The 24195-nt window shown below is 35.7% G+C and overlaps 1 protein-coding gene across 1 annotated transcript in view; it reads left to right on the forward strand.

Moving 5' to 3' along the window:
• Nucleotides 1-7874: 7874 nt before the first annotated feature.
• Nucleotides 7875-24195, forward strand: part of MS3_00007166 (uncharacterized protein) — a 64006-nt gene continuing 47685 nt past the window's right edge. The window contains exons 1-4 of the mRNA XM_051215421.1: nucleotides 7875-8855; nucleotides 16185-16271; nucleotides 19929-20140; nucleotides 22532-22629. Coding sequence (XP_051065922.1) covers nucleotides 8622-8855; nucleotides 16185-16271; nucleotides 19929-20140; nucleotides 22532-22629 — 631 coding nt within the window. The 5' untranslated portion in view covers nucleotides 7875-8621. The remainder of the gene's footprint in view (nucleotides 8856-16184; nucleotides 16272-19928; nucleotides 20141-22531; nucleotides 22630-24195) is intronic.

Here is a 24195-nt window from a genome sequence, read left to right on the forward strand (position 1 = left end):
GCTGTGGATCCAAAGTCTTAACATTGGGACTTAGAGTGAAACTGAAACGTTTATGACCGTGCAATACCGCTGTTGGGTAAACGGAGTTGGAATGTTTACATTATCGGTCTTGTTCGTCTGTATGAACGTTCTATGTTTTGAGCCGATATCTTCACATTTGTGGCTCTGGTCATAAATATTGTTGCACCACGTGTTTACAGTTCGTGACTGAATTTCAAGGTCAGCGAGAATATCCAACTTACTTACGCTTGCTACTGTTGTTTGGACAACATTGTTGCCAGACAACCTTCATTAAACTCGTGATCAAAACTCGTAATTACTGAATGAAATATATTCTTGTGCCATCATTCGTTCATTCATTTTAATTTTCCAATTGAAGTTACTTGATTAAATTGTATTTCGTTTACTATTCAAACGCCTTTACTCCAATTTTTTAGAGACAACCAAATATACGAGGATGCCAAATTTACGAATGAAATACTTAACGCACACATATTAGCCTCACTTAGAAACATAAACCTTGGAAACTCAAACGTACCTCAATATCTTTCTGCAAGATCACCAATGTAGACCTCAATGTGCAAAATGTCTTTAAGGCAATCAGTGCACTGAAATGCTCGCATGAAGGACCAAACACTATAACAACTATTTTGTTACAGAGATGGAAGTGAATACCTGTATCTCGTTCGCACTATTAATATATCTCTCCACAGACTTTTACTTTAATAACAACAAAACTAAACACGTCATCCCCAAGCCCAAGTTCGGATCTACAGAAAATAATGAGATCTACTGTCCCATGCACCCGAATAATGTGGTATTTTAAAGGAGGAATAAAGTACCTAAGGGTGCTGCAATCCGATATTTACTTGACCGTAATATCATCTCGAATTCTGGATATGTTACAAATGCTCAATTGATTACCTGAGTGGTATAATCCAACAATCAGTCGACGGGCTCCTTGTGTCATTTCTACTTATTGACTTCAGGACAACTTTGATGAAGTCTCATATAAAGGACTTATCATCGAACCAAAGTCCTTCGGAATAATTTACCTACGACAATCACAGCTTATACCGTTTCTCACAGTGAAAACAAATGATAAAGCACAACAATTATTTATTCAAAAAAATCAAAGGCTAGTACAGTTACCTAAAAAAGTGTACTTGAACCGCTCATACTTTTGATACATGTGAATGACACCTGTAAGATAACAAGACTTAACAGACCACACTTTTAGGTTAATGACTCCGAAATAGTATGCGGTTTTGGGCTATAGGCTGTAAATAAAGGTATATCCCTAGTCCATCACGGTACTAATAATCCATACATAAAACACGAACAAGAAATATCAAAAGAAGCTTTACATTTCAATTGCGAGGGTACCAACCTTCCAAATTTTGATGGAATTAGTTATATACTGATAAGTTAGTAATAACCAAAGGAGCAACAACCAATAGGAGAAGGAAGAGGATCTTTAGAGAAATTACGGTAATTGTTACTAATAAAAGTTTAATATTATTAGCAAAACTGAGTGATCCCTTAATCTACTTAAAAGACCCAATATGATGGTTAGGAGCATTTAAATTATAGTATGAACTAAGAATCCCAGAAATAACGTAATCGGATCAAGAAGTACTAGATAAGCACGAACGAATGTACTGTATTTGGAATTCAAAATCAAGCAGTCAACAAGTACAAAGGTATCATTATTTCATTCAAACACCATACCCAACCACCGACTACACAACCAGATGTGAAAAACTTTCTGTAGAATCTTTATCGCACCTCCTTTTCATAAAAGCTTCTTAATGTTCTACAAAATAATAAATGCTCCGTCATTTTGAGCCCTGTAGTAGGCTCAGACTCACAGTGCTAGTGATAAAGCATTGAACGTATTTGTATTGTACATCTCTTACGGTACGATGTGGTTTACTTTGTAAGAAGCTACTCTTCAACATACATAATTGTGATACTATCTCTAAATCTAAACGGCTAATGATCCTATTGTTAGATTCTGATGGATTTTATAAACTAGTTCAGGAAATTCTTTCTGGTCTCGAACCTTTCTCCAAGGGTCTCCTAACATTTGATCTTATTTCAATCGTGGTTTAGCTTAGATCGACTCATTAATTTGATTATTTAAGGAGGAATAGAAGTATCAAAATGGAATAGTTAATAAATAAGTCTTATTTCACCTAAACTTGCAATTTTTAAAAATAGTTTCCTCAAATCCTGTTTTTTTATTTCTAGTCAACAATTTTAAAGCAAATCAGTCGTACAAATTCTTTTCATAACGATATATTGCTTTCGACAACAAACAATGAATACTTATATACATTTGGCAAATATGTGCTCTTAGCTTTTAGGTACTATTCATTAGAAGACTGTATGATCCATTTTAATTGAAATGAAAATATTTTATTTTGTTTATCTACATTCTTAAAATGCTACATCAACTTTTTAATTTTAAGGAATAAAATGTAACTACTAACAAAAATTAAGTAGCTAAAATGGTAGAAACAATTTCTGTCCAATCGATATCATTTAGCATGCGTAGTCTTCCTAAAAACATAACGTAAACTCGTTTAGTATCAGGATTAAGTATTGCTGAGTCGAACTCTATTAGATTTATTATACAGTTAATTTGGCTTATTTGAAAAGAGCTTCTCATTAAAATTAGTCATTTCTATTAGGTAATTTGACTTCAAGATATTAGTGTGCCAACAAAATCTATTATGATTTAAGTTTTCATCTCGGTGAAGTTATAGCAACTCTTCTACAATCAACTTAGATTATGGTTTATTTCGGTCAAACTCTTTTACTAACTTACTTAACAGACAATGTTATTTGAATAGTAACAATTAGTGTATTTCTTTGTACTATTATGATCACTATCATATCTGTATAAACATGTATGTTTGATCACATGTGACAACCTACGCACATCTCTCTCTAACTTAAATGTTGATAGCTCAAATATCGTTTTATGGATCCTTCTCTTCCCCATGTATACATGTACTCGAATCCTATTATTAGCCTTTGGCTTTCCTATTTGCGCCTTATTTGATTTGACCATAAATTTGCCTCTGTCGTTGCACACAAACATACACACACATTCTTTCTCTGCCTCAAATTTGCTCAATGTTCTTATAACTTTGCTGTCTGTACTATCCGCTAATAAACTGTAGCTGCCACTTCTTATTACCTTCTGATTTCAAACACCATTAAGATTTATATTACTTACTTACGCCTGTTACTCCCAATGGAACATAGGCCCCCGACCAACATTCTACAACCCACTCTATCCTGGGTCTTCTTTTCTAATTCCATCCAATTCTTGTTCATTTTTCTCATATCCATCTCCATTTCTCGGCGTAATGTGTTCTTTGGTCTTCCTCTCCTCCTTCTTTGGCCTTGAGGATTCCATGTGAGGGCTTGTCTTGTGACGCGATTGGGTGCTTTCCTCAATGTATGTTCTGTCCACTTCCAGCGCTTCTTCCTGATTTCTTCCTCCACTGGAATCTGGTTTGTTCTTTCCCACAGTACGTTGTTGCTAATAGTGTCCGGCCAACGGATCCGAAGTATTTTACGTCGACAGCTGTTAATAAACACCTGTATTTTCTGGATGATGGCTTTCGTAGTTCTTCAGGTTTCCGCCCCATGCAGTAGAAATGTCTTGACATTTGTATTGAAAATCCTGACCTTGGTGTTGGTTGACAGTTGTTTTGAGTTCCAGATGTTCCCCAGTCGTAAATATGCTGCTCTTACTTTGCCGATCCGCGCCTTCATATCTGCGTCAGATCCACCCTGTTCATCAATGATGCTGCCCAAATATGTAAAGGTTTTTACATCTTCCAAATCTTTTCCGTCAATTGTGATTGGATTGTTGCATGCTGTGTTGTATCGGAGAATCTTGCTTTTCCCTTTGTGTATGTTGAGACCTACTGCTGCTGAGGCTGCTGCTACACTGGTCGTTTTCTCCTTCATTTGTTGTTGCGTTTGGGACAGAAGGGCCAGATCATCTGCGAAGTCTAGATCGTCCAACTGCATCCTAGATGTCCATTGTATCCCATGCTTCCCCTCAGATGTTGACGTCTTCATGATCCAGTCGATCACCAGGAGAAAGAGAAAGGTTGAGAGTAAGCAACCTTGCCTGACACCGGTCTTTACGTCGAACGACTTTGTCAATTGTTCTCCATGCACGATTTTGCAGTGTAATCCATCATATGAATTCTGTATGATATTGACTATCTTCTGAGGCACGTCGTAGTGTCGAAGAAGTTTCCATAGTGTTGTTCTGTCCACGCTGTCAGACGCCTTTTCGTAGTCAATGAGGTTGATGTAGAGTGATGAATTCCATTCAATTGATTGTACCACAATGATCCGAAGAGTTGCGATTTTGTCTGTACACGATCTATCCTTACGGAATCCTGCCTATTGATCACGAAGTTGGGCGTCTACGCAGTCCTTCATATTAAGATTGATATGATAACCGTTAAAATGGTGCTTGATTAACGAAGCAAAGTCATTACAAAGTTTCTCAAAATAGCGTCTAAGGAATTTGCAACTGTCATAATCATGATTATTATGCAATCAGATAGAACAAAGAAGTGAATTAAATGCTCTGATAAAGGGGGTTAGCTTATTTCACTTTAATTATATACATAATTTATGGAATTTTTCCACATAAATGAACGAGAATGACCATTTCAAATGTTCAGTAAATAGCCTAAAAACTGTCTGACAGACAATAGTTTCTTTCCAGTATTCTTTCGAAGTATATTTGTTTGGACGTAAAAACCTGTTATTGAATATATGACATAAAATTACTTGAAAAATTATGATTATAAAATAACCACTGAAAAGATGACGTTTGAAGTGAACAGTATTGTATTCGAATCTCGGAATGAACATGAACACTGGGATACAGGTACATCCAACTAATGAGTACCGAATAGGATGAAATGCACATATTGGATTTCACTGTTAATTGCACTGAAAACTCTGGATTAAAAAGATTATTCAATGATAGAAAATTCCTATCTACAATCAGGAAAATAATACCTCTTAAGAAAAAACTATCCAAAGTTGAACAATTTTGTTAATATAAATATGCTACTAACATTGTGGTGTATGCTACTGATATTGACAGATATAAATAGCATGTATCATTAATCCAAAATGAAATGCCTAGCAGCCCAATGTTGAGAAGACCGAAGAACAAAGAACGAGAACAAAGAATGATTGGTGTGGAAATGAAGTAACATTCAATTCTGAGACCATTGATTTACATTTTGTAAATGAAGTATTTACTGTATAGACCTCAGATTTTTATGTGTTGGGATCCAAAAGTGTTATTTGTGATTCAGATTTAACCAGTTTGAAATATTGTAAGACTGTCAAATTGTGGTATCTGTTTCATTCTTAATGTAGTTAGACACCATTTATCAGAACATGTCACTGGGATAATGAGAATTTCTCATTAATGTGTATGAGAGGATGGAATAGACGATCCAACCTTGTCATTTTATTTCGTTAGCAAGGTGAACTTATAATCTTGAAGAATTGATGTACTCCATGAAACGTGAACTAATGTCACTCAGTTTTATAGTCTGTAACATTACTAATGAGCTATTTTCTGTTTAACTAGAGGTCAATCAAAACCCTATAAGCTTAAGTAGTTTAAATATTAGTTTCCTTTAGATTGAAGTATGCTTTATTGCTGAATACTAATTAGTATGAAACCGATATTATAAAGGGTTTCTTCACCACTATTTCCAAACACCTGATCTGAAAACATAGTGGGCTGAATGTCCAGTAACTTAGAGTGGTGGCCTTAATTGCGACTTTTTTACTTGAATCTGGTTAGTCTTATAGACCATTAAAAAATGACTAATTGATGTATTTATTATTTACTTATTTCACTGGTTGAAATAATGAGTCAATTAAAGCTGGACCATCATGGAAAACCTGGAAACGCTAGACGGCCGCTTCGTCCTGGTATGGGACACCTCAGCAGTGCACATCCACGACCACGCCCCCTGCGAGATTCGAACCCAGGACCTATCAGTTTCGCGCGCGAGCGCTTAAATATTAGACCACTGGCTCGGCCGGCATCCAATGGTGTTAATATCTAACTTCAACTAATCCACAAAGTTGCGCCACCGTGCACCATTGTCTTCAGTGAGTTGATATCTAGATGGTGGTTGGATGTAGTCAACAGGAAACCCTGGACCCGGGTTTCGTGCTACTTGGCACCCGTCAGCAAGGTGTACTTGTAATCTTAAGGGAACTGGTGCTCCCTGGCGGATTCGATCTCGTGTCACCCAGCTTTACAGTCAGAGATGTTACCACTGAGCTATCCGAGCCGTGACACCTTGCTGACGAGTGCCAAGTAGCACGAAACCCGGGTCCAGGGTTTCCTGTTGACTACCTCCAATCACCATCTAAATCTTAATACATAGTGCCCGCAGTGTCGAGTCACCTAGACTGGTGGCCACATTGCAACATGATCGATAGCATTCGATCTGCACTAATAAGGACTAGACAAGCATGACATTGATCACCACCCAGTGATCAATCAATTGTGAGTTGATATCTCACAACAGACCTGGTTGAACTGCACTGTAATGGCTGAGGAGTTCCATACTAGGACGAAACAGCCGTCTAGTGCATCCAGCTTTTCCATGGTGGTCTAGCTTCAATTGACTCATTATCTCAACTACTAAAATTACTATAATCTTCACAAAACCCCTTCTGACATTCATTTATTATCATACTGTGTAATGAAACGTTCACATCAGTTCACATCCGGTAACTAATTTTCTTTCTTTTTGGTTGTTCAGTTAGAAAACATTCATTGGATTATTTCTATCAGTCTTTAATGATCAATATTTCCAGAAAACTTAAATTTATTGCAAGGTTTAGGAAGATTTTTGAACTTAGTATTTTACATCATCGACTGATTATAGCTAAATAATCAATGACCCCCAAGTACCCTGGTACAGCCTAGGGTGAGGAGAGTCATCTGTCCTTCTCGGAATCCTCTTATATGACCAAGGAAGTCTTACTCAGTGCCTTCTTGTGGCAACGGTGTTGTTTATGAAATTGAGAGGACGAAAAGTGAATATCCAGCACATTAACCGGGTTGGTGGACACGGATAGTCCACCTAAGCGAGTTGGAAAACCCTGATTCCAAACCAATGGTGTATGAACCAATTATTGGTTATCCGCTACCATGAAACTGCATCTCCTAACGTTACTCTACTGTCTTATGAATTAGACCTTTAAATTGGAGGTATAATCGTAGTGTGGCCTCCTAAAACAACGATCTGCTTTGGTTCGGTCACCTGAGCAGTAACATAGTCCACACACATATGTATCCCCTGCCCCTTTATAAGAATATTTATGTGTTCAAATAAATAAATAAAGATAATCAATATAAACCAGAATGTACTAGACATGTGCTGTTTTTATTTCAAAGATCCCTTCGTAAAAAGTGCTTAACCTTTAAATCATTGAAAATTAGTATTCAATAATTTATATTTCCAACGATTATTCCATAATTTCTGGTTTTCACTGATCAAAGTCTCAATTTGAATTATTCTTTTTTTTTTCTGATTAGCATTAGTTTTCTACGAGATACGGTCACTAACCCTCCCCCTATCAAATCCTCCTCCTTTAACCGGTCTTGAAACCGGCTGTAACCATTGGGGAGGGGTAGGGAGTTCCAGGCGGTGTTAAATTCTTAGAATTTCAATTACTTATTTCTTGACATCATTTCTTCTTTAAATTATTATTAAATATTAATGTTATGTTTTAATTTGTTTAAATCTATTCATTTACCCTGATTCTCTTTAAACATAAATGCATACAATCAGTATTATATTGTAGATAGGGTATCATGAATGAGTATGTCTTACTATATGTCTGTCTATTCGACAATTTATTCACTTTCATAGAATCATCATCATCATCATTTTCTCACTTAGAAACAATCAATAACCATCTCTATGTAAAAACTGATAAACAAATACATATATACACACACATACATAGATACATATAGCTATGTAGGTATGTAAGTATGCATGTGTATCCCTTAGTAACAAAATCATTTTTGAAGATGATCAAATAGGTGTATATTCATTACATTTTATTAAGGAGGTCTTTCAGCATTAAACTACCTACCTATACTTACCTACCTACTTATTTAGTTACTTACTTACTTAGTTACATGTCATCTATAGTAAACGAAGAGATTGACTATAGTTTTAATCCACTAATCTAGTTCAAATGTATTAAAATAAATGATTCATGTGAAGAATAATCATTCGAATTGTTGTCATGTAGAACAACTTAAAGATTTAAAGAAAATTCATTTGAAACACTTAAATATTCATTATAACAAAACAACAACAACAACAACATGAATTTGGATAATATTAAACGAAGACAGTTTATGTTGATGTAGAAAATCTTTGTCATTATCATCATTATCATTATCACCTTCTTCATCAACATCTTCGTCAACATCATCAACATTTTCATCAGGATCAGATTCATGTGACTTGTCGTTGACAACTTCATCAGTAACTTATTCAATATCTGGATTATCAATGAATGATCATCCGCCTCCACCTTATCCTCCATCTTATCCTCCTCATCAAGTAAATATGATTCATTGTGAAAATTCATTAACAACTAAAAATAATTCACAATATCGTAAAGATTTTTTAAGAAAATTTCGATTAGACAATTCATCATGGTTATTTTCATGTAATAATCATAAATATAAAGAATGTTCTAAGAAGAAAATGACACTACAATTCACTGAACAATTACAGATAGAGGTATGTATTCATTCTGTGTGTGTGTGTTTTTCCCGTTTCTTTTCTATTCAGCTTATTCATCATACTACTTTAAGTATTTCATCGACTAAGATGATTAGGTCACGCGTTATATATGCCTGAACATCGATTATCACGATGCGTAATGTAAGACTAGTGTTGGGGATGATTGGAAGAAAGTTAGGTGTGATCAATTCAAAACATGACATCAGTCCTTGAAGTTACTAATTTCTAGTCTTAGCCATGTTGGTAGGTGCAGATTACTTGGTTGGGGTCCTCGTGACTATGATTACCAATGGTTGGAAACTCTTGGTGACATTGCTCAGAATCGATCACATTTGCGTCGGTGTATACATTCTCTGTCTTCCCTTAAATCGTGAGATTAAAATCGCTTTATATCTTTCTTTCTACGAACTAATTCCTCCTTCCTTATATGCAATCTTCCCTTTATATATTACACCATTGAGTTAACTGCTTCTATGAATCCGGTGTTCGTTATGTTGTGCTAATGAGTAAAGTGTGGCAAGTTGGACCGATGCATATATGTGCCTGATCCTATGTTGTAATTGATTGACTTCAGGTATTAGCTTAATATTTACAAGTTAAGAGACCTAATTTATTTCAAAATGATAACAGAACATGAACACTAGTAAACAAGATCTATTATAGTTATAGTTAATTGAGTTAATTCGTTTGTTGATTTACAATTGCGTTTGATTAAACCTCTAAATATACAGGCTAAAGGTGCTTTTACATACTTTGATAGTTACTATTATTATTCTCAATGAATAAAATGATAATCTATAGTCATATTTTGATGGAGTTTTGTCCTATGAGCTGGATCGTTGTTTTGTGGAACTTTCATCGTTCTCCTGAACGACATCGTCAACAGAAACTTCACGTAAAAATTAAACCAATAGGGGATATAACCAAAACAAAGAAGTAAACATTGACAGGTTTAAGGTTAACAAGAACTAATCAACATCGAGGTCTACAGGACACGTTATGAGTAATATGTGAAGAGATTCGAACACTTCACTTCTACCTGAAATTTGTTTTAATGGTGTCGTACAGAAAAACGATGAAAGCTCCACGACAAAACCATCCAGTTTAGAGGACAAAACTTCATCAAAATCATTCACTTGAGCTACAAATCTTCTTCACCAACCTTAGAATTACATTAGATAACATCTCATATAATTCTCCATACAACTAAATCAACATTGACAACTTCACTTCTCAGTATGTAAATGATAGAAGAATTTCAAAATAAAACACATCACATTTTCTAATGTTTTACTATAAACATCATACTCTGACAATCAATGGTTAATCAAGTTAATACTTCAAATTGTCTACTGAATAACATACATCATCTATTAGATACAACTCCGCATGGAGTCCCTCCGGGGGCTACTGACGGACTCAAGCCTGGATAAAGGAGGAGGGTTAGGCATGGGGTTAGCGACCCCATCCCGCAGAAAACTAACTCGCTAAAAAAACGCTAACTAGAAAAGAAAATTATTCATTCTATTAGATACCATGTCAAATGCTTGAACTGAATTGTATTGAAACAATATTCAAGACCTAATTCATTAAACCTACCAATACATGAATGCAATACAATGCCTTTTTCTAATAAGTTCACATAATTCAACAAATTGTCTCGATGGCAACTAATAATCAGCTAATATAAAACCATCTTAAAGAGTTGAATTACTTTCTATTGAATATTAAGTTTATTCACTTAGAAGTAATGTAATACTTACAAAATCAATAAATTCTAACTAGAGTCAATTGAAGCTAAATCACATCATGGAAAAACCTGAAAACATTGAACCGTCGTTTCGTCTTATTGTGGGACTCCTCAACAATGTATATCCATGGCCCCACCTCTCGGGATTCGAACCCAAGACCAATCAGTCCTGGTCACGCTTAACCACTAGACCACTTCCTCCTCTTTGAGTGTTATAAATGTTTATCAACATAAATTGATTTTTATGGATACATATAACTGGGAACTTATTAATGATTAGAATTTGTTTTCAATTAATCATTCAGAATAATCGATATTGTACTACCAGTTTACCAAACCACATTACTTTCGACTTATTCTGATAATGATATACTTAATATAATTAGTATTTAGTAATCCCTAAATCGTTTGATCTGTGTAAGGGCTGGGATGCTGTCCAGATGACCAAACCGAAACAGGTGGTTTTCTTAGGGGGCCACACCCGGAACCTTCTACCTAAAGGTCTGATTCACAAGGTAGTAAGGCATCGTAAGGACATGCAGTTCCATGGTAGTCGGTCCCCAATAATTGGTTCATACGCCATTTGTTTTCTTAGGATTCTGGAGTTTATATACACCATTGGTTTGGAATCAGGGTTTTCCAACTCCCCTAGGTAGATCTTCTGTATTCACCTACCAGGTTAAAACACTGGACATTCACTTTTCGTCCTCTCAATTTTATAAACAACACCGGTGCCGCGAGAAGGCAATGATGAAGAATTCTCTGTCAGTGGTTGACACTTTTACAGAATTCAAGATAACTATTATTTGTGATTATGAATTGAAACACAAGATGATTATGTAATTATATCATGAACCAATTCATTTCTTTATAAACTATGAATAACCTTCATATTTATTACTTCCTTTATCTGTTCAACTGAGAATTTTTCATTTGAATGGAACCTTTATTTCTTTCAAGAAATTATTCTCAAAAAGGTTATAAAAAGTTTAATGTTTTAAGTATAAATTATAATTTTAAGCAAATATAGATAGTGGTTAGCAGTGGAATCCAGGATATACGTTTCATTCTATTTGGGACTCGTCAGCTGGATGTACCTGCATCTCAGAGAGTTGATGTTCACTCTGGGACTCTTATACAGTACCGTTTGATTCCAAACTTCATCATGTTATCCAATTAGCTACTGAGTCCTGATAGACACTTGCTTATGGAATTGGGTGAATTAAAGCAATATCCAGGTAATACACACAGTATACACAAATGTCAATAACAGATTGATCAATTGTAGTGTTAAGCATCAATGGGAAGATTCATGTAAAACAATATCAAATGAATATAAATTATAATTTCTTCATTTTATTCTCATGGAAAATGTTTACAAAGTAGGAGTAACAAAGTATTGTATATGAAATGAGTATATGTTTTACTCAATTCATTTATTAGTATGGGGTTGTAGAGATTGTCAAGTTTTTGATTGAGATCGTGAATCGATTTGTGTTAGACCACTATTGAAAACTTGGAAACACTAGGCAGCCTTCTCGTCCTAGTATGAGACTCCTTAGCAGTGGTTATTCACAATCCCACACGCGAGATTCAGACTCAGGATCTTCGATCTCGAACCATTAACTTCTAAACCACTGAGTCAGCATCCGACAATGTTAATGTCTAGCTTTCATTGGTCTATGAATAGCTGCATAACCATTCATCCATTGTCTAAGGTAAATACCTATCTTTACCCGACACGGATTAAACTCTACCAAACACGTCTGAAGAGTCCCAAGCTAGAACGAAACAGCCGTCCGGGGCTTTCAGATTTTGAATGGTGGTCTAACATCAATCCATGCATGATCTCAATCAACGAATTTACTTTAAAATTTCCATATATACAATAATTGTTCTTCTGCATAGATAATTGTATGTGAGATACTATTTTAACGACCAAGCGTTTTTCTGATTAACATAAAGGTGGATGGATTAAGGTTTATACTGTATCAGTGTTCCAGATTAAGGAGAAATGGTTTTCTAATTCTCTCTGATGGTATTACTCAAATGAGATTAATCTTTAATAAAGATTATTTATGAATTATTGATTTAAGGTTGATTGTCATCATGGTTCTAATTAAGATAAGATAATACTAAACGATTGTTTTGTCATCATAACAATACTTACCAACAATTTTGTCATGAATAGAATGTGAATGTCTTTCAGGTTTCATAATACTTTAGAAACTATAAATACACAATAAGTGGCAGATATCATAGATCAGTTCAGTTTTCGTTTATATTTCAAGCTTTTGTTTTCAACTGATGATATTCCATGATGATCGTCTGATAAGTTCGATAAATAGTTAACTCATTTACAATGTGATTAAACTATAGTAGTCGAGATACTCTCCCAGAAAATCAATTATATATTTTAAAGTCAATCATTAATATGTACGTGATCATTACAGACGTAAAGTAAGGTTTGTAGAGGCATATATAACACATGTCCCAGACATCTCAAGTGATGAAGTTTCACTAATTCATCAATTGATTTGCCATCCTTACCTGGTACCCGTTTCCGAACAACTGCGTTACTTACTCAATGGTCTCAGGATATACGAGCAATGTCTTGAAGATATCTATGATCAAATACTAGTAACCTACGGATATCCTCTACTCTTGCCGGCCATGTTTCACTGCCATAAAGTAGGACGGGACGAACTGCTGCACAGTAAACACGTCCTTTGGTTGATAGACGGATATCTCGCCTACGCCATAAATGACGCAAGTTGGTAAAAGCTAGTCGAGCCTTCTGTATCCCTGCTGAGACTTCGTCACATACTAGACCACAAGAGCTAATGAGACCTCCAAGATAAGTGAATCGGTCGACACACTCAACTACTTCACTCCCTATCATTAGTTCGAGTGTCGATGCAACCCAATCGTGAAGTAACATTTTGCATTTCGAGGGAGAGAATCGCATGCCGAACATGCTTGCATTGTTGCTTATAGTGATCAGAAGACTCTGCATTTTGTCAGCGTCTTCACCAAATAGAACTATGTCATCGGCATATTCTAAGTCAACAAGTGGATACTGATATCAACTGGATAAGCAATATATGCCAAATGGTACTGGATAGTTGTTTCATCGCGTTTTTAAGCACTTCAGTAGTGTGCCTTATAGTGTTAATCTGATGAATTTATATCTATAGGATTCTGAATTCTAAAGTATCAAGTATGAGAACGGTAATTTATCACTTTGACTTCTTGTGGACTCATGGCATTGTACTTCTGAAAAGTTCCATTCAAGAACAAATACAACTATTCGTTGATTTTCAAGCTGATGTTAGTCCGCAACAAATACTATTAGTAATCCAAAATAACTTCTATAAAACTACTTTACAAATAGATTTATTGATTTCCTATGAAGTATGGTGATATGGTTATTCATTTTTCAAGTCACTGTCTGTTAATTAACAAATAAGAATGAGTGAATTAATATGTTTCTATGGTACAATTAATTTGCAATTGGTTGGAGTTAGACATTAACACCGTTGGATGCCGGCCGGCCGGCTCAGTGGTCTAGAGGTTAAGCGTTCGTGCACAAGACTGATAGGTCCTGGGTTCGAGTCTCATGAGGTGAGATCGTGGATGTGCATTGCTGAGGTGTCCCATACTAGGACGAAACGGACGTCCAGTGCATCCATGTTTTCGATGTTGGTCTAGCTTCAATTGGCTCATGATTTCAACTATTGAAATGACTAAAATCTCCACAAAACCCCTTCTGATAACTTATTTATTGTTTAAACTTTGTTCATTTCTATCTTCTTAGGCAACAGACTGTTATTTTACAAGATTCTAATCTTTTGTATTTTAATATATGATTATCAAGGTATAACTCACTTCATCATTTGTTGGTTTGGCACCATTCAAACTAATAAATAATTAGATAAGTTCATTTCAACCGTTATTAAAATGTTGACCTGAATTATTTTGCCACCTAACAGCAGTCTCAATTCAACTATGTCCTGGACAAACCTATCCAGTTGTTTCCAGCTGCTATTTATTCTTTTGATATCTGCCTTTAATTTCCTGTACACTGTAGGTTTTGGTCTTCCTCTTTTCTGTTTCCCTTAAGGATTTCAAGTAAGTACTTGCCTCGTGATGCAGTTTGATGATTTCCTCAATGTATGTCCTATCCAGTTCCATCATATTTTTCTAATTTCCTCTTCATTTGGATGCTGGTTTTTTCTCTCCCACACTAGGTTGTTACTGATGGTATCCGGCCAACGAATATTGAGTATCTTGCTTAGACAATTGTTAGTAAATACTTCGTTAGCACAATACCTTTATTTCATTAATTTTGAATCCAACGATTTGACAGTTCATACTTGTATTCATTTTAAAGTTCAACATTCAAAACTCCCAAATTTTCTAGCTAGATCAGTCCACAACAAAAACTGTCTTCAAAAACAATTTAATGTCAAAAAACCGTCAATCTATGCAAGATAATATTATTGAAATTATGAACCGATCTAAGTCAGATCACCATTGAAAACCTGGAAGTAGTGGACGACCGTTCCATTGTAGTGTAGGAATCTTCACCAGTGGACACTCACGACCCCGGATATGAGAATCCTACCCAGGATCTTCGGTCTGAAATAAAGTTGAACAAGCTCCACAATCTAACAGTGTCCATTGTCATGTACTCACTGGCGACTAGCTCCGAAAAGAAAATTTCGGATTTCCAGTAAAGTTTAGCTGTGTGTTGTATGAGGCAGTTACCCACCGAAGACAATAGAAGTCGATAGCGTAATACCGTAGATTGATTCGAATCAGACTTGTGCACCATTGAAATCTAATTCAGTGGTCTAGAGGTTAAGCGTGCTTGTGCGAATCCGAGTTTTATAACTTCGATTATTTGTTGATGAGGCCGTCGATCTACATTACTGATGAGTTCCATATTAAGACTTAATTTCTATCTTATGCTTTCACGTTTTTAATGATTGTCTATGATCAGTTCATGATTTCAATGAAATTCGATATTCTCCATAATGATCTCTTAGTGTAGTAAACATTTTTACAATGATAACAATAAGCTATTATCTAAAAGATACAATTGTTTATTAACAGTTGTCGACACAAAATATCTCGCATCCGTTTACCCAGACACTATCAGCAACAACCTAATAATATGGGAAAGAACAAACCAAATTCCAGTGGAGGAAGAAATCAAGAAGAATCACTGAAAGTGGATAGGACACACATTGAGGAAAACATCCAACTCCGTCACAAGGAAAGCTCTCATCACTTAGAGTCCTCAAGGCCAAAGAAGGAGAAGAGGAAGATCAAAGAAATGGAGACAGACATAAGAAGAATGAACATGAATTGGATAGAAGTAGAAACGAAGGCCGAGGACAGAGAATGTGTTTGAGAATGCTGGTCAACGACCTATACACTATTGAGGGTAACAGGCGTGAGTGAGTGAGTGAGTGAGTAAGTAAGTAAGTCTAGTAACCATGTATTTCAGGTAGATATATACATTTCTATATTCACTTTATTTTGTTTTGTTTCTTCTTTTTTTATTACAGTCTACATTGAACTTATTAGATAACATTGATCCCGATCAACTATACTGTATCCTAACTGAAGTGATTCATCAATTATTCAATACAAGTGTAAGAACTATTGATTGTAATTTACTATGACATAACTTTATGAAATACACTTTCATTGAATTGTAACCCAAAAATGAAGGAATGTTCAATGGAATATATCGATTTCTTCAGTATTATTATTATTATTGTTATATCAGACTAAACAAATTTAAGAGGTCAATAGACTAAGATTATTCAATCATTCAATGTTTGGTTTTTGTTTATGAGGGTGTTTATAATTAAAATAGTTTCTCAATGTAATCACAGATTACTATTGTGGTGTGTACTACTGATATCGACAAATATAAGTAGTATGTATCATTAATAATTAAAAATGAAATACCTAGTGATAGATGATGATGAAGATCAAGGAGAAGAGAAGGTGAACAAAGAATGATTGATGTGGAAATGTAAGATCAATAAAGTCTAAGACGATTGATTAAGATTTTAAAGATGAAGTATTTACTGTATAGATCTTAGATGTTCTGTAAACTATTCGATTATCTCCATTTATGCTCTTGTTCACTATGTTATATTCGAAATGAATAATCTCAAAATGTATAATGGAAATTTATGACCATTATCCATTTACCCATTCAAGTTTCTAAATTGTAATTGAAGGTCTTCAATTCAAGTTAAATTCAATGTTGTATATGATAAAGCTAAACGGATTGGTGGAGAATTGAGCGAGTTTCAATATAACTACAATGATGAGTTAAATATTTCTAGGGCCTTCTCATTAAAGGAACTTTGATAAAGCACAACTTCAAATAAGTCAATCTTCTGAACGTTTAAACAAGCTAAGAAACTTGTTATACTTCTAAATTTCATATGACTATTTCATTTGATAGTATGAATTTTCTCTCACATAGATAATAATGTTTCTGTCATAAGTTCCGACTATAAATCTACACAGTATTAAAAATACTCCACTGCTATTACTTACTTATTATACCTGTTATCCCCCTCCCTCCCCATTGGAGCATAGGCCGTCGACCAGTATTCTACAACACTCTGTCGTCGGCCTTCCTATCCAGTTCTGTCCAATTCTTATTCATTCTTCTCATGTCTGTCTCCATTTATTGACGTAATGTGTTCTTCGTACTTCCTCTTCTCCTCCTTTGGCCTTGAGGATTCTATGTGAGGGCTTGTCTTATGATGATGCAGTTGGGTGCTTTTCTCATTATGTATCCTATCCACTTCCAGCACTTCTTCCTGATTTCTTCCTCCACTGGGATCTGGTTTGTTCTCTCCCATAGTAGGTTGTTGCTCATAGTGTGTGACCAACAGATCCGAAGTATTTTGTGTAGACAACTGTTAATGAACATTTGTATCTTGTGGTTGATGGCTTTCGTAGTTCTCCAGGTTTCCTATCCATACAGTAGAACTGTATTGTCATTTGTATTAAAAATTCTGACTTTGGTGTTGGTTAACAGACAGTTGCATTCAGTCCCACATGTTCTTCAATTGTAGATATGCTACTGCACGCCTTCACATATGACTCAACTGCTATTACTACACTTAAATTGTCCAGTACAGCTATATTGGTTTCTATGATTCCTCGAGTAACATGTAAGACTTAACTTACAATCAGTCAACAATGAATAGCTTCTTTTCGCTATTATGTTTAAACTCTATTAGAATTACTACTTGTCTTTTACTAAGTAATCCATAATCCTATAAATTTGTCATCATTATATTATCTTTGAATTTGATTAGTATCTAATTGATAATCAGTATTCTTCTCTCAGTTATATGTTGTAACCTTGACTTACTTACTTACTAACGCCTGTTACTCCTCGTGGAGGAGCATAGGCTGACCATTAGCACTCGCCATCCAACCTTGTCCTGTAACCTTGAAGTCATCTTTTATTAACATGTCTAATTTGACCCATACTTTAATCTTATCTATATCAGTTTATGATGAAAAGCCCTTTTAGATTTTGTTCAATATCAATAAAGTAATCATATTAGGTAAAGATTAGATGAAGATAGAAATAAACCGATTATGATAACAACCAGTGATTTATAATCGAAATAACCAAGATTATATGTATTATCTGGTTTGGCATAAATCTCATCCATGAGACCAATCTGTAGATTAGTCTATCTGGAACATTTTCCTGTTATCTGTAAAATATCACATCATTTTACTATTATTATGTCATTGGTTAATTGTAAGATTAAAACAACTTTTCACAATTGAAAACATGAGTCGATTTAAGGTATAACACTATTGAAAACTTGAAAGGACTGAATGGCAGTTTCATTCTAGTATGGGACTCCTCAACAATGCACATTCATGATCTCTGACGTGGAACTCGAATCTAGGACCTTGGAATTTGCGCGAGAATCTTTAACTTCTAGACCACTGAACTAGCACTCAGTCAATCCACAACCTTGTGCAACCCTTCATCTATTGACTGTAGTGAACGACTGTCTCACATTCAAAATGAATTGCATTCGCTGGCAATCCAGTGCTTTCAAGTTTTCAATGGCGGTTTTGCTTAGATCGACTTATGATTTCAATTATGAAAATGGTACAGTCTCTACAAGTCCTCCATACTTTATAAAGTAAATCGTTTTTAAAGCAACGGAATAATGTCTTTTCTATGGCTTCACAACCACAGAAACATTTGATGATTGTTCAATTTCTATTTTAACTGCAGTTTAGGTAAACGTATAATATACCGATGATCTTGAGCTACCTATCAGACATTTGGGAAACCTTATCTAGTTACAAAAGTATGAACACCAACAAAGCAATATAATAACAATAGAATAATAGCTTTGATCTGAATAATCAACTCTTACATGCTGAATTATACTTTGTAGTAAAAGTAAAAGGTTAATTTAGCAGATTAGGATTTAGGTTAGTGTTGTGAGTTAGGATGATCAACCCATAGTTTTCCTCAACAACTAATGCTAACGATAATGCAAGAGGGTTGAGGTTAGATATTAACAGTTAAGCTGAAATTATAAGATTGATTTACAATATGAGTGTCAAAGGTTTCATCACGAACTGATACCCCCTACAATGCCGTTCTTTATCACCCTTCTTTTTACAAACTTATGAAACTCTGGGTTGGGATTAAAATCAAGGATTAGAATGGGAAAATACTATCTACTTTAATAGACATTCTGCCTAAGGAAAAGGTACGTTTTTTATTTAGCTCAAGCAACATCTTAAATTCAATTTCTCATTGCATATTGTTAGTATATTATACTTTTTACTGTAGTTTAATATTTAATTCATTTTTGATTGAGATCTTGAACCGATTGATGTGAGACCACCATTGAAAACCTGGAAACATTGGATGGCTGTTTCGTCCTATTATCTCCAGTGGAGCTAGTCCTTATCGAGTAGAGACAGGCATCTACCTCAGTACAATGAAAGATGATCGCGCAATCTCGTGGATTGGTTAAGGTTAAAAATTAACATTGTTGAATGTCGGTTCAGTGGTCTAGATGTTAAGCGTTTGCGCGCGAGATCAAAGGCTCTGAGTTAGAATTCCGCAAGCTGGATCGTGGATGTGCACTGCTGAGGTGTCCTACAATAGGACGAGTTGGCCGTCCAGTGCTTCCAGGTTTTCAGCGTTGGTCTTTCAATCAAATAGCGATTAATCTCCACAATCCCATATTGTTCATTCATTTTGTTTGTCTCTGATCATTTTTCAGCGTTTTGTATCGATTCAACAATTGGATTCATCAAAGTTGGAATTAATAAATAATATTGGAACTTTCACAATTGATCATTCATTAATTTTAAAGCATCGAAATGAATGGAAAACACATTCTACAGGAAAATCTAGTACAAAATCTATTCATAATAAAACACATAATTGTATTGTCTTCAACTTTAGTAATGAGGCAATATCATATGGTAATAAGTAAGTATATATTTATTTGTTTATTTAATTTGAAGATGGTGATTAATGGATAAAACTCCGCTTGGAGCCCCCTGGGGCTACTGTCGTTCCTAAGCCCGGATAAAGAAAGAGGGTTGAGAAAGGGGTTAGCGATTACATGCCGTAGAAAACTAAGTAGCTATAAAACGCTAACCAGATAAAATAATTCGAAATATTTAAACTCTGCCCTGGGAGTTAGAAAATCTTCATTTAGAAGAGCTGTGACGTCTCATGATGAATGCCGAGGTCCTTCGAGAATCACGAGGCTGATGCCCCTTCTGACAACTAGAGCAACCAATAATTTAGGTAAATTGATCACTGGACTATAAATTTTGATCCAGTATTGATTGGAAAGTGTTGAAGAGATAAATATCTTCTAGCCATTGGAAGAAGTATATAAAAATGATAATAAATAGTGCTTAGAATCTCTTAATTAGAAGTAAAATTTCATTAAGCCAAGTTAAACACTTATTAAGCACAATGAAGTAAAGCACTCAATAGTGTATCTTTAACATCGTAAAACGAATGTTTTACACAAGTAGATCTGTATAAATTCTAATCACGTATCTGGGAAGCATCATCGATAAACAAGGAGGATCTGATGCAGACGTAAAGGTGATGATGGAAAAAACGAGGGCCATATTTCTACAATTGAACAACATATGAAAATCAAAACAATTACCAACCAACACCAAAGTCAGAATTTTCAATACAAACGTCAAGATAGTTCTATTGTATGGAGCTGAAACTTGCATATCAACTACTATAACCATCATCAAGAAGGTGAAAGTATTTACAAATAGTTGTCTACGCAACATACTCAGCATCCATTGGCAGGAAACTATCAGCGAAAAAATTATGTGGGAGAAGACAAATCAGTTTCCAGCTGAGGAGGAAATTAGGAGAAGACGATGGACAGGACATACATTGAGGAAATTATCAAACTACATCACAAGACAAGCATTAACTTAGAATCCTGAAGGGAAACACAAAAGAGGAAGGCTGATGAACACACTGAGTCAGGAATTGCAAGCAGACATGAAAAGAATGAGTAACAACTGGAAAGTCAGTCAGTCAGTAACAACGTAAAACTTTGTACGTACGTACATCAGTTCGAGTTGCCACACCACATTAGCACAGAGATCCGGTTTTCGATTCAAATCCCGTAGTGGTAGAGGCGGTAAGATTATAAGCAGTAGTCGGAAAGATTAGGGTTTGAAGATGTTATTCAAAGAGTATAATTCAGTGAAATAAATTTGGAAAGAGGAAAAGAAAAGGGACATGAAGAGTTCAGAAAATTAGAATTTGGGAGAACACAAAGAATGGATGCACCTGCGCCATTGCAAATGATTTTGAGCCATGCCATTCAGGGTCTCTAACCATCGGTTGCTATCATCTCGCGGTCCCCAACCAGGTAGTCTACACCTACCAACATGACTCAGTCCACTTGTCAGTGACTTCATGGACTTGTGCCATGTTTTGGTCTGGCCTCCCCTAGCTTTCTTTCAACCTGCTCCTACACCATAAAACATCGCACGTCGAGGCAGTCGGTGGTTGTGCATACGTAACACGTGTCCCAACCATCTCAACTGATGAAGTTTCACTACCTCATCAATGGATTTGCCATCCTTACCTAGTACCCGTTTCCGAACAACTGCGTTACTTACTCGATGATCCCAGGATAAACGAGCAATATTTCGAAGACATCTATGATCAAATACTAGTAACTTACGAATATCCTCTACTCTTGCCGGCCATGTTTCACTGCCATAAAGTAGGACGGGACGAACTGCTGCACAGTAAACACGTCCTTTGGTTGATAGACGGATATCTCGCCTACGCCATAAATGACGCAAGTTGGTAAAAGCTAGTCGAGCCTTCTGTATCCCTGCTGAGACTTCGTCACATACTAGACCACAAGAGCTAATGAGACCTCCAAGATAAGTGAATCGGTCGACACACTCAACTACTTCACTCCCTATCATTAGTTCGAGTGTCGATGCAACCCAATCGTGAAGTAACATTTTGCATTTCGAGGGAGAGAATCGCATGCCGAACATGCTTGCATTGTTGCTTATAGTGATCAGAAGACTCTGCATTTTGTCAGCGTCTTCACCAAATAGAACTATGTCATCGGCATATTACAAGTCAACTGGAAAGAACTACTTGAGACAGGGTTGAATAGAGCGTGCTAGTGAGCGGTCTATACTCCTCAATGAAGAGTAACCGACGTAAGTAATTATTATGCATGAATTATGCATGTGTTGTAGAATGAATGTCATAAGAGAACATTCATGAATTTGTAATGTATTACTTTCTTTAAAATATTAATAAAGAATTGACTAATCATTACTGTTATTTATTTGGTTATAGTGTAAAAAGTTTTGTAGTCAAGGTAAATCACATCAAAAATACAGAATTACGTAATTTATTATTACTCAATAAAGATACAATTAAAAAAGAGAACTATGGTAAGTAAAAATGTATTATTGAATAGTTAATGTTTTTTGATTATTTCTAAATGTAATACTTCAATAGGACTGATTATTAAATATCCCGATCGTTGTCGCTACTTTGACGTGATGGTCCGGCTTGCCTATCGTGATGAAGCAACCGAGCTATACTGGCTGGAACAACCGTTCCTCAAGGTCCTACCATGTCAGGCAGGTCGGTTGAAGAGCGGTAAGACTAAAAGCAACAAACTCAAGGTCCTAAGGCGAAGTCGTACTGCTGACTGTACAGAACTGTGACAGCAGTAAGGTGTTTCCTTCAGAAAACCAGCATGACGGCGATACTGCCTTCCCATAAGGAGGGGTGGGGTTAAAAATGGTTGACCCTAAAAATGCACACCTCGCCTTATCCCACGGATATCCGCCTCCAGCGGTAAGGTCTAGACAGGTACGGAGCTAATACAAAAATTACTCATAAAATGGTCGTGTGTGACCAACCTCAAGCAGTTGTCCCTTGAGCACTGCGGTCGAGCTCTCAGGTCACTAAGACCACCTCTAATCCAATTTACTTTTCAGGCACCTCCTCCTCTTCCTCCCCTGACTATTATTGTATATATGATTACGTAATGTATTACAAGAGATTATATCCTTTATAAGTAGTATGTTTGTTATATATCAAGAATGATACTTTGATCACTAATGAAATTGAAGGATAATCAATCTATATATCGCAAATTGATTAAAGTTGAAAATGTAAAATCAATAATTTCAAGTTCAATCACTCATTACTAAACTTAAAAGTCAATGATTTAATCCTTGAATGGTTCATGAGCGAATATTTTATTTATTTATTTATTTAAGCACACAACCATTGGTACGAGGAGGCACCAAATACATATGCGCCACATAAATCATTCAATTTGTGTGAGGGCTATGATACTGCTCGGATGCCCAGACCGAAGCAGGTGGTTTTCTTAGGGGACCACACCCCGAGCTTTTGACCTTAAGGTCTGACTCACAAGGCAATGGAACATCGTGAGGAGATGCAGTCCCATGGTAGCTGGTGACTAACGATTGGTTCATACACCATTTGTTCCCGCAGGATACTGGAGCTCATGTGCACCATTGGTTTGGAATCCGGTTAAGGCGCCGGACATTCGCGTTTCGTCCTCTCATTTTCGTAAACAACACCCCCGCCACAAGAAGGTAATGAGTAGGACTTTTCAGGCAGAGGCTGTATACGCGTGGCCATGTGAGAGCATTTGGAGAGGGAGGGAGGGTCTACACTACTCTCGGCCATACCAAGGCATTTAGAGGCTGAGTGAATATTACTGAGAATAAACCATCTATTCAATACCATTTGATTAACAATGATTCTGTTAACAAAATAGTAATAATAACAAAGCTTATTTTTATTACAAGTTCCAAAGTATCCTATTTTGATTGGTATAACTGTTCTTTCTCATAGTCATAAGAAAACTTTTGTATAGTATCAAGTTATATCAAGGAATCATTTGTCGAATGTTTGAATGATTGAAGCTCAGTTTAATGTTTGAATAATTTTTTTCTGGCTAGCGTTTTTTTAGC

The sequence above is a fragment of the Schistosoma haematobium genome, chromosome 4 (assembly GCF_000699445.3).
Source record: "Schistosoma haematobium chromosome 4, whole genome shotgun sequence".
NCBI classification, from domain to species: Eukaryota; Metazoa; Platyhelminthes; class Trematoda; order Strigeidida; family Schistosomatidae; genus Schistosoma; species Schistosoma haematobium.